General features: G+C 41.4%; 1 protein-coding gene across 1 annotated transcript in view; it reads left to right on the top strand.

The window, feature by feature from the left end:
* The window catches only part of LOC133578604 (leucine-rich repeat-containing protein 43-like), a 62,362-nt gene that overhangs the window by 18,094 nt on the left and 31,422 nt on the right, over positions 1 to 12,846 (top strand). Inside the window, exons 2-4 of the mRNA XM_061933057.1 lie at positions 7,093 to 7,305; positions 10,942 to 11,052; positions 11,127 to 11,266. Coding sequence (XP_061789041.1) covers positions 7,093 to 7,305; positions 10,942 to 11,052; positions 11,127 to 11,266 — 464 coding nt within the window. The remainder of the gene's footprint in view (positions 1 to 7,092; positions 7,306 to 10,941; positions 11,053 to 11,126; positions 11,267 to 12,846) is intronic.

The raw sequence follows: 12,846 nt of genomic DNA, 5'->3' as shown, positions 1-12,846 counted from the left end.
TCCGTGATCCACAATAGAAAAAGGAGAGAGTGTGGAATCCAATGAGCCCTTGTACCTAAGTTACGGTCAGAGCGAAAAAAGATGCGTCCTGCACCGCACTTTAATACTTCACTCTCTCGTTCCTCATCCACGAATCTTTCATCCTGGCTCACATGAATGGGGTAATCGTCGCTTTCTCGGTCCCAATCGCTCTCGCTGCTGGTGTAAACAATGGAGAAATGTGAGGAGACTTTCAACTTGGCAACAGGCAAGGCTTTTTTTTATCAGCGACCAAAAGTTGCGAACTTTATCGTCGTTGTTCTATACTAAATCCTTTCAGCAAAAATATGGCAATATCCCAAAATGATCAAGTATGACACATAGAATGGATCTGCTATCCCCGTTTAAATAAAAAAATGTCATTTCAGTAGGCCTTTAAATCTCTCGTGTTTCGTACTTGGATGGATCATTCTGTTTTGTTCTGTCTGTCTGGAACCCCAAGATGCATAGACTACAGGTGTAGCACAGATACAACTATAATAACTAAAGAATGCAAGTGCAGTTAGGGAGTGCACAGACACGACACTTCTTTGGAAATAAACACACTGTTTCTGTAGAGCAGCACTAACAAAGAACAGTGATCCCTCCCTGTCTGCGGTCTAGCCTGGAATATAAAGAAGTCTTATTGGCAACCCAGAACAAATGTGCCTAGATTGCCAAACGGGGACAGGTGAGGGAGACAGCGCTCAGGCCACAGTAGTGGTGGAGCCAGAGAGGAAGTGGAACTAAAATACGAATGGAACGCTGGAGAGGAACATAAATTAAAGTCCAGATTGATTCTAAACACTAGTAACGGTGGAAGAGGGGTTAGTGCGTCTGCCTCACAATACGAAGGTCCTGGGTTCGATCCTGCGCTCGGGATCTTTCTGTGTGGAGTTTGCATGTTCTCCCACTTCCAAAGACATACACCTGGAGATAGGTTGATTGGCAACGCTAAAAATCAGCCCTAGAGTGTGAATGTTGTCTGTCTATCTGTGTTGGTCCTGCGATGAGCTGGCGACTTGTCCAGGGTGTACCCCGCCTTCCACCCGATTGTAGCTGAGATAGGCTCCAGCGCCCTATCTCACAAGGCTTGGCGACCCGCCACCAACTCCGCCCTCCACCCTCCCGTTTTGGGGAAGGCGGGGGTGATGTCTCAATTTCGTTGAGAGGCCAGTTAATCAATTCCATTGTTTAGATTTTGAGAGCAGTGCAAAAAGAGGCAACAAGAAAGTTAAGAGAAGACCAAAAATAGAAACAAACAGGAGAGATAAGGGAGAGGGAAAGGTAACGACCGCCCTCGATGAGAGCCAGTGAGAAATGGAAACAAATATGCCTCAATACTTCTCGTCTAATTAAGAATACCAATTTACGGCTAATCCAGTTATTAAAGGGGAACATTATCACAATTTCAGAAGGGTTGAAACCATTAAAAATCAGTTCCCAGTGGCTTATTATATTTTTCGAAGTTTTTTTCAAAATTTTACCCATCACGCAATATCCCTAAAAAAAGCTTCAAAGTGCCTGATTTTAACCATCGTTATATACACCCGTCCATTTTCCTGTGACGTCACACAGTGATGCCGATACAAACAAACATGGCGGATAGAACAGCAAGCTATAGCGGATTCAGACTCGGATTTCAGCGGCTTAAGCGATTCAACAGATTACGCATGTATTGAAACGGATGGTTGTAGTGTGGAGGCCGGTAGCGAAAACGAAATTGAAGAAGAAACTGAAGCTATTGAGCCGTATCGGTTTGAACCGTATGCAAGCGAAACCGACGAAAACGACACGACAGCCAGCGACACGGGAGAAAGCGAGGACGAATTCGGCGATCGCCTTCTAACCAACGATTGGTATGTGTTTGTTTGGCACTAAAGGAAACTAACAACTATGAACTAGGTTTACAGCATATGAAATACATTTGGCAACACCATGCACTTTGAGAGTGCAGACAGCCCAATTTTCATCAATTAAAATATTCTGTAGACATACCCTCATCCGTGTTCTTTTCCTGAAAGCTGATCTGTCCAGTTTTGGAGTTGATGTCAGCAGGCCAGGGAAGCTAGGGTCGATATTCTTCTCTTGATCATCTTCGATGGCATAAGGGACGGTGTGAGCCAAGACATCCAGGGGGTTTAGCTCGCTCGTCTGCGGGAACAAACTGCCGCCATTGCTTGCCGTGCTACCGAGGGCCTTTGTCCCTGAATTGCTCACACACTCCGGCAGATTCAATGGGGGTCTGGCGGCAGATTTCTTTGACTTTATCGTTGGAAATGCATCTGCTTTGAGTGTCGCAGGATATCCACACATTCTTGCCATCTCTGTCGTAGCATAGCTCTCCCGTCCAAAGGCAAAACCCAGTAACTCAATTTTGGTCAAAACTGAGCTGATAATAATTTTGGAGTTACTAGGACATTCTGAACGAAAATTGCAGGCTGGAATTGCGGATACCAATTAACATCAACAAAGCAGAAATCAAATCTCTGTGAATGGATGGGACTTTAATATAAAATAGATTGGTTTTCGTTTGTTTTATCAAAATCAGCTAGAAGTGAGTTACTAGGTTCTGCTTTTGGACGGGAGAGCTTTCGTCGGTAAAGTGTGCGGAACAAACGTCCAATTTCTTGCCACTTTCGCATCTTTGGGCCACTGGTGCAACTTGAATCCGTCCCTGTTCGTGTTGTTACACCCTCCGACAACACACCGACGAGGCATGATGTCTCCAAGGTACGGAAAACAGTCGAAAAAAACGGAAAATAACAGAGCTGATTTGACTCGGTGTTTGTAATGTGTTTGAGAAAATGGCGGATTCCTTCCCGATGTGACGTCACGTTGTGACGTCATCGCTCCGAGAGCGAATAATAGAAAGGCGTTTAATTCGCCAAAATTCACCCATTTAGAGTTCGGAAATCGGTTAAAAAAATATATGGTCTTTTTTTCTGCAACATCAAGGTATATGTTGACGCTTGCATAGGTCTGGTGATAATGTTCCCCTTTAAACTCTTTATAGAACACATTACACAGTTTAAAGGATGTCTAAAATGGGTTTGGATGACTAACATTTGTGTACACTGCTCAGATAAGGTAGATAAGTACTTACACTCGATGTGGTCCTGTGCTCTCGTTAATAACTTGGGGGAATCTATCACTAGTCTTTGAGATTCCTTGTCCCACCTCCCCTTTACTCTGCCTGTATATGTATATGTATATGTATATGTATATGTATATGTATATGTATATGTGTATATATATATGTGTATATATATATATATATATATATATATATATATATATATATATATATATATATATATATATATATATATATATATATATATATATATATAGCTTGCTAGGTGAGTGGGGGTGTGCGGATAGGTGGGTGGGCAGACGGCTTCGGTCTGGTTTGGGTCCCAGCCAGCTGCTTGCCGTGTATGGGTGTTTTTTTCCCTCTTCGAGATGGAGGCACGCTGTTCGCCCTCGGCACTGTCTGCGGCTGTGTGCGTGTTTGGCACTGGGTGCGCTTCACGACACTTTGGGTTGTTTGGATGGGTCGTGGCCATCCGGCGGGACATGCTCCCCTGCTGGGCCCTGCTGTTGGGGGCTCTTGACTCTGTCCTCCTGCAAATTGAGCTCGGCTTGCTCTGAGGGTGGGGGTCATGAGCTTCTCCCTGCCGGAGTCTTGTGCTCTCGAGGCGATGGTTGTGCAGGACTCCGGCCGCGGTGGTGACATCCGCGTCGCCTGTGGTGTGGCGCCACCTGTTGTGGGGCCTGCCCGGTTGCCTGACTGTCCTGGGGTGGCCTTTTCCTGACTGGTCTGACTGGTAGTTCCTAGCTGCCTGAGCGCCGCACATGCGTTTTGGTGCAGCTCGCGACCATGCCTTGGCTTCCACACAGACTGGCTGACATTAATCATATACATATTTATATACAAACCCTGTTTCCATATGAGTTGGGAAATTGTGTTGGATGTAAATATAAACGGAATACAATGGTTTGCAAATCCTTTTCAACCCATGTTCAGTTGAATATGCTACAAAGACAACATATTTGATGTTCATACTCATAAACCTTTTTTTTTTTTTTGCAAATAATAATTAACTTAGAATTTCATGGCTGCAACACGTGTCAAAGTAGTTGGGAAAGGGCATGTTCACCACTGTGTTACATGGCCTTTCCTTTTAACAACACTCAGTAAACGTTTGGGAACTGAGGAGACACATTTTTTAAGCTTCTCAGGTGGAATTCTTTCCCATTCTTGCTTGATGTACAGCTTAAGTTGTTCAACAGTCCGGGGGTCTCCGTTGTGGTATTTTAGGCTTCATAATGCGCCACACATTTTCAATAAGAGACAGGTCTGGACTACATGCAGGCCAGCCTAGTACCCGCACTCTTTTACTATGAAGCCACGTTGATGTAACACGTGGCTTGGCATTGTCTTGCTGAAATAAGCAAGGGCGTCCATGGTAACGTTGCTTGGCGTCCATGGTAACGTTGCTTGGATGGCAACATATGTTGCTCCAAAACCTGTATGTACCTTTCAGCATTAATGGCGCCTTCACAGATGTGTAAGTTACCCATGTCTTGGGCACTAATACACCCCCATACCATCACAGATGCCGGCTTTTCAACTTTGCGCCTATAACAATCCGGATGGTTCTTTTCCTCTTTAGTTCGGAGGACACGACATCCAGTTTCCAAAAACAATTTGAAATGTGGACTCGTCAGACCACAGAACACTTTTCCACTTTGTATCAGTCCATCTTAGATGAGCTCAGGCCCAGGGAAGCCGACGGCGTTTCTGGGTGTTGTTGATAAACGGTTTTTGCCTAGCATAGGAGAGTTTTTTCTTGCACTTACAGATGTAGCGACCAACTGTAGTTACTGACAGTGGGTTTCTGAAGTGTTCCTGAGCCCATGTGGTGATATCCTTTACACACTGATGTCGCTTGTTGATGCAGTACAGCCTGAGGGATCGAAGGTCACGGGCTTAGCTGCTTACGTGCAGTGATTTCTCCAGATTCTCTGAATCCTTTGATGATATTACAGACCGTAGATGGTGAAATCCCTAAATTCTTTGCAGTAGCTGGTTGAGAAAGGTTTTTCTTAAACTGTTCAACAATTTGCTCACGCATTTGTTGACAAAGTGGTGACCCTCGCCCCATCCTTGTTTGTGAATGACTGAGCATTTCATGGAATCTACTTTTATACCCAATCATGGCACCCACCTGTTCCCAATTTGCCTGTTCACCTGTGGGATGTTCCAAATAAGTGTTTGATGAGCATTCCTCAACTTTATCAGTATTTATTGCCACCTTTCCCAACTTCTTTGTCACGTGTTGCTGGCTTCAAATTCTAAAGTTAATGATTATTTGCAAAAAAAAAAAAAAGTTTATCCGTTTGAACATCAAATATGTTGTCTTTGTAGCATATTCAACTGAATATGGGTTAAAAATGATTTGCAAATCATTGTATTCCGTTTATATTTACATCTATCACAATTTCCCAACTCATATGGAAACGGGGTTTGTATATATATATATATATATATATATATATATATATATATATAGACACGCACATTTACACATACACACGCTTGAGCAAACACAATTATACATACGTATACTTTGACACTCATTCAAATCCACGGCACACTGCTAAGCTTGATCTAGTTTTACCATTATACTGTATATGTTTCTATATTCCGCTTTTTTAATGTTATTTTCTTTCTTCCTCCTTTTTTTTTTTATAATCTAATTGATTTTTTTTAATGTATTGTTACATTTTAAAATGATTGAAGCAAAAATAGAAGTTATTATTATCCATTATGAATGTTAATTTTCAATACTGTGTTACTATACCTACTATATTGTAGCGTCCCGGAAGAGTTAGTGCTGCAAGGGGTTCTGGGTATTTGTTCTGTTGTGCTTATGTTGTGTTACGGTGCGGATGTTCTCCCGAAATGTGAAGTGAAGTGAATTATATTTATATAGCGCTTTTTCTCTAGTGACTCAAAGCGCTTTGCATAGTGAAACCCAATATCTAAGTTACATTTAAACCAGTGTGGGTGGCACTGGGAGCAGTTGGGTAAAGTGTCTTGCCCAAGGACACAACGGTAGTGACTAGGATGGCGGAAGCGGGGATCGAACCTGAAACCCTCAAGTTGCTGGCACGGCCACTCTACCAACCGAGCTATACCGCTAATGTGTTTGTCATTCTTGTTTGGCGTGGGTTCACAGTGTGGCGCATATTTGTAACGGTGTTAAAGTTGTTTATACGGCCACCCTCAGTGTGACCTGTATGGCTGTTGACCAAGTATGCTTTGCATTCACTTGTGTGTGTGAATGGCAATGGCAGTGCCTTTAAGGTTTATTGGCGCTCTGTACTTCTCCCTACGTCCGTGTACCACTCCATACAGCGGCGTTTTTAAAAGTCATAAATTTTACTTTTTGAAACCGATACCGATAATTTCCGATATTACATTTTAAAGCATTTATCGGCCGATATTATCGGCAGCCCGATATCATCGGACATCTCTAAATATAATGCAACAAAATGCGCTGTTGTGTCACAACTTAGTCACTAGTGGAACTCCTGATCCAGAGACGTGAGGCAAGGTTGAACAAAAACTGCAGTTCTTTAATAATAAAAAGTCCAAAGAAAAGAAGATCGGGCAAAAGTGCACACCGTGAAAATATAGTCCACAACGGAGCTTCCAGTGTTCACGAGGGGACAGCCAAGACATACCGGGACTGGTTTCTGTCCACAAAAGACAAACTCTCAACTTCTGGAGAGAGATAAAAAAAATCGAGGTTAGAATTTTAAAAAATTACAACTGACCTGCGGCAAATGCATGGAAGCTATAAATATGAGCCGTGGAAGGCACAGGAAGCAGTACACCAGCAAGGAAAAGCTGTCTTTGCCTTGCTTAAATAGCCCAGTGACAAATTATGATCAGGTGTGTCCAATTAGGAAGGTGAGGAGGAGAACCAAAGGACAACAGCAGGGACAAAATGGTAGGGAAGGTAGGTGAGCAACAGAACATAACATGCTGTCTCCTCTCAGAGGAAGATCAGAGTCAACACAGAGGAGGTGGACGCGGATGATACGGACATGCTTTTGGACTTGCTGAGTTGTCCCCACTCGCCCTGGAGGATGGACGAGCTGTGGAGCCCGCAGGCCGCCGCCCTCAGACGGGTGGCCGTGGTGGCGCCCGAACGCATCAACGCCGATTTCATCAGCAGCTACTTCAGCACGTTACGCATCGTGGACAAGGACGTGAGTGCACTGGACATCTCCCTCTTTTTTACTTTATGTCCTTGTCCTTTCTCTAAGACCTGAGGCAGTGAAGCTTTCTGCCTCTACTTAGTTCTGCCTAGCAACAGTAATCTTTGTATTCTTGATAAAAGCTTGATTTGTGTTTATTGTTTAGCCTAATACAGTTATGAATGTAATCTTTTCAGACAAATATGAATAGTAAATATATGTATTTTTGATTAGATTTAAAATGTAATACACTGTTGGATATGAGACAATAGTTATGAAATGATTATTCACAAATATATCTGAAACCCATCCATTTTCTCCCGCTTGTCCCTAACCCATAAAAAACAAGTCAACACTTTAGCTTCTGATATGGCAAATTACACATTAACTGTTTAAAAGATACCAATCATATTCAGTTTTTAGGGATGATCGTTTTAAGCATTTTTAGTGCTCAAATAATGCAATCACAAAATCATTCACAACAATGTTTGAGCTTTCTTACCTTAAAAATCATATTGGATTGCTTGATATCATAAATAAGGATAGGATAGGATAGGATAGGTCTTTATTGTCATTGCACAAGTACAACGAAACATTGTTTTCAGCACAAACCCGTTCAAGATTAGACAAACAAACAGTGTACAGGGTTACAGAACAGGAACGCTGATGGGTCGCCATAAGGCGCCCCGTAAAAGATGGGGAAAAAGGTAAAACGCTGGGGAAGGATGAGTAAAAAAAAATACAATCTAGACTGGGCTCCTAAGGGGGCCCAGTCTGGAGTGGGAAAAAAACCTCCATAGCAGAGCACATATACATACAGTTAGGTCCATAAATATTTGGACATTGACACAATTGTCAGTATTCCAGCTCTGTACAACACCACAATGAATTTGAAATGAAACAATCAAGATGTGCTTTAAGTGTACACTCTGAGCTTTAATTTGAGGGTATTTACATCCAAATCAGGTGAACGGTGTAGGAATTACAACACATTTTATATGTGCCTTCCACTTTTTAAGGGACCAAAAGTAATTGGACAAACTAACATAATCATAAATCAAATTGTCACTTTTTAATACTTTGTTGCAAATCCTTTGCAGTCAATGACAGCCTGAAGTGTGGAACACATAGACATCTCCAGACGCTGGGTTTGGTCCATGGTGATGCTCTGCCGGGCCTCTGTTGCAGCGGTCTTCACTTCCTGCTTGTTCTTTGGGCGTTTTCCCTTCAGTTTCGTCTTCAGCAAGTGAAATGCATGCTCAATGGGATTCAGGTCAGGTGATTGACTTGGCCATTGCAGAACATTCCATTTCTTTGCCTTAAAAAACTTTGGTTGCTTTCGCAGTATGCTTCGGGTCATTGTCCATCTGCATTGTGAAGCGCCGTCCAATGAGTTTTGAAGCATTAGGCTGAATATGAGCAGATAATATTGCCCCAAACACTTCAGAATTCATTCTACTGCTTTTGTCAGCTGTCACATCATCAATAAATATAAGAGATCCAGTTCCACTGGCAGCCATGCATGCCACTACCACCACCATGCTTCATTGATGAGGTGCTATGCTTTGGATCTTGAGCAGTTCCTTGCCTTCTGCATACTCTTCTCTTTCCATAATTTTGGTACAAGTTGATCTTTGTCTCATCTGGCCATAAGTTGTTGTTCCAGAACTGCACAGGCTCTTTTACGTGTTTCTTGGCAAACTCTAATCTAGCCTTCCTGTTTTTGAGGCTCACCAATGGTTTACGCCTTGTGATGAAGCCTCTGTATTTCCTCTGGTGAAGTCATCTCTTCATTGTTGACTTGGACACAGATACACCTACCTCTTGGAGAGTTTTCTTCATCTGGCCAAATGTTGTGAAGGGCTTTTTCTTGACAAGGAAAGGTATTTGTCTGTCATCCACCACACTTGTTTTCCGTGGTCTTCCAGGTCTTTGGGTGTTGCTGAGCTTAGCAGTGCGCTCTCTCTTTTTAAGAATGTACCAAACTGTTGATTTGGCCACACCTCATGTTTTTGCTATCTCTCTGATGGCTTTGTTTTGATTTTTCAGCCCAATGATGGCTTGCTTCACTGATATGGACAGCTCTTTGGACTTCATATTGAGAGGTGACCTCCCCAGATTCCAAACTAATATACCACACTTGAAATGACATCTAGGCCTTTTATCTGCTCTTTGTAAATTAAGTAAATGATAAAAACAAGGGAATAACACACATCTGGCTATGGAACAGCTGAGTAGCCAATTGTCCAATTACTTTTGGTCCCTTAAAAAGTGGAAGGCACATATAAAATGTGTTGTAATTCCTACACCGTTCACCTGATTTGGATGTAAATACCCTCAAATTAAAGCTCAAAGTCTGCACTTAAAGCACATCTTGATTGTTTAATTTCAAATCCATTGTGGTGTTGTACAGAGCTGGAATACTGAAAATTGTGTCAATGTCCAAATATTTATGGACCTAACTGTATTACAACATACATCTCGAGATATCTAGCAACAGAGGGAAGGGAGTGCGGGGTCATGATGGTAGGCCGCAGCTCTCAGGCGCTGACCATCCTTTCATCACCCCTATGGGATTTGCGTCGAGGGCGTTGGATTGGGGGTGGGGGGAGGGGAGTTATGTATGTGTATGGCGTATATTTTTGTGGATGCATGTTTGTGTGTAAGCCTGCAGTGTGTCTCTGTTCCGTGGCCTTGATGTCGTGCAGTCGCTAGTCCAAAGTCAAAGTCCATGAGAGACAAGAAGGGAGTTTGTTGTGTCTTCGCCGCACTGTCCTTCGGGAGAGTCTAGAAGCCAGGGAAACAATCCAAAGTTAGAATGTTTTGTATACGAGTGAAAAGAAAATTTGCTTTTCACTCTAAATTGTCTATGACTGGTTCTCAAACCTGCGGGGCAGACAGTCCGATGTGATCCAAAATCACGAGAGTGTCCGCAGTTCTTCCCGCAATAAACACATCATTTTGTAAATAAATATCTTATTAATTTAATGTATCTATTAAATTGGATTTTAAAACATTGATAAAATGAATGTGGTTTAGAAAATAGTTCAATGATCATTTTTGCTTGTCCAGTTTTTAATTGATTTCAAATATAATTGTATACTATAAATATAATTAATAAGTAAATAACAAATGTATTTTTTAAAACACAGAAAATTACACAAATGAATTTCAAAGATTTTACAAATTGCAGTTAAAGTAAGATGAGTTGTCAAAGCTTGTAGTTTATTTAATTAAACATGTTTAAATGTAAAATAAACAGTAATGATCTCTAAATAAATAATGTAATACATTAATTAATAAATAAAAAGTTTAATCAATAAATAAATACTTATAGAATTTATGAATTGATAAATGTAATTTAAAAAAAAAAATTATTGAAAGAAAAAAAATAATTTTTAATAAGTCAATTCAAGAATCAAACAATTGATGACTTGAAAAAAATAATAGTAATAGTAATAATGTAATCATCAATCAACCAACAAATTATATTATATTATTTGTAGTATTAATTGTAAGATCAGAACAGCTGCAGTGTTGAAGAGTTAAAAGACTTTATTACATGTCAAAAACAAGAGTAAATATGATGTTCCTGTGACGGCTATCTAGTCTGCTTGACCTTTTTATGGATTTTATAATATCTTCAAGGTGTCGGTTATTGACGACTGCCTGCTGAAGTTCTGCAACTTGGAGGAACTTGTGCTGAGTGCCAACAAAATCTCTGAGATATCAGCTGAGAATCTTCCCAGGACTTTGAAGGTAAAGTGTCTCCGTCACAAAGCGGAACAAAGCAACAGCTTTTACTGCTGAGTGAGCGTCTGTGCGTCCGTCAGGTGTTGGAGCTGCGGGCCAACTCTCTGTCTGCTTTGGGCCGCCTGGCCAACTCCCCGCCGCCTCGTCTGCAGTACCTCGGCCTGGCGTCTAACGGACTGGGCTCTCACCGTGACGTCACTCAGCTCACAGGAAGACACTGGTAGGGGTCACACTCAAACAGGAAGTGGCTTGTCAACGAGGTCACCTTGAGGCACCGTGAATTCCCCGCTGCTCCGTAGATCAAAGCAAGGAGACGACTTTGATATTGCGTAACAGGCAGTGTTGCATCATGGGATATGCTCCGTCCGACATGTTTAGAAGGCCTTTATCCGGCAAGAGACCGTATTTTCTTATGAATCCTCCTTCCGGACCACGCCATGAATCTGACACAAGCAGGCCACAATATTAGGCACACCTGTACCATTTAATTAGCTTGTATCAATCAGCTTTTTGGCAGCAGATGACTAAAAACAGCATAATGGTCTTTGACTAGTGTTTTTACAGTAGATTCCTAAAAACAGCAGAACACTCCTGTCACATCAATGATCTTTGACTAGTGTTTTTGCAGTGGATTACCGTATTTTTCGGATTATAAATCGCAGTTTTTTTCATAGTTTGGCCGGGGGTGCGACTTATACTCAGGAGCGACTTATGTGTGAAATTATTAACACATTACCGTAAAATATCAAATAATATTATTTATCTCATTCACGTAAGAGACTAGACGTATAAGATTTCATGGGATTTAGCGATTAGGAGTGACAGATTGTTTGGTAAACGTATAGCATGTTCTATATGTTATAGTTATTTGAATGACTCTTACCATAATATGTTACGTTAACATACCAGTTGGTTATTTATGCCTCATATAACGTACACTTATTCAGCCTGTTGTTCACTATTCTTTATTTATTTTAAATTGTCTTTCAAATGTCTATTCTTGGTGTTGGCTTTTATCAAATACATTTCCCCCCAAAATGCGACTTATACTCCAGTGCGACTTATCTATGTTTTTTTTCCTTCTTTATTATGTATTTTGGGCCGGTGCGATTTATACTCCGGAGCGATTTATAATCCGAAAAACATGGTGCTAAAAACAAAAACGCACTCCTGTTTTATAGAAGATCTTTGGCTTGGGTATTCCATTAAGATTCCCTAAAAACAGCTCAATATTCCTCTCACATCGATGATATTTGACTATTGGTTTTGCAGTGAATTACTAAAAATAACAGAATACTCCTGTCACATACTGTAGATCAGTGTTTTTCAACCACTGTGCCGCGGCACACTAGTGTGCCGTGAGATATTATTGTCTGGTGTGCCGTGGGAGATTATCTAATTTCACCTATTTGGGTAAAAAATATTTTTTGCAAACCGGTAATTATAGTCTGCAAATGATGAGTTGTTGTTTAGAGCTGGGCAGAGTAACCGTGTAATACTCTTCTATATCAGTAGGTGGCAGCTAGTAGCTAATTTCTTTGTCGATGTTGGAAACAGCGGGAGGCAGGGTGCAGGTAAGAAGGTGTCTAATGCTTCAACCAAAAATAAACAAAAAGTGAGTACCCTTAAGAAACTAATTGAAGCTTAGGGAAGGCTACGCAGAACGAAACTAAAACTGAACTGGCTACAAAGTAAACAAAAACAGAATGCTGGACGACAGCAAAGACTTACTATGGAGCAAAGACAGCGTCCACAAAGTACATGCAAACATGACATGACCATCAACATTGTCCCCACAAA

The sequence above is a fragment of the Nerophis lumbriciformis genome, linkage group LG03 (assembly GCF_033978685.3).
Source record: "Nerophis lumbriciformis linkage group LG03, RoL_Nlum_v2.1, whole genome shotgun sequence".
NCBI lineage: Eukaryota > Metazoa > Chordata > Actinopteri > Syngnathiformes > Syngnathidae > Nerophis > Nerophis lumbriciformis.
This window is presented reverse-complemented; position numbering and strand designations above follow the sequence as displayed.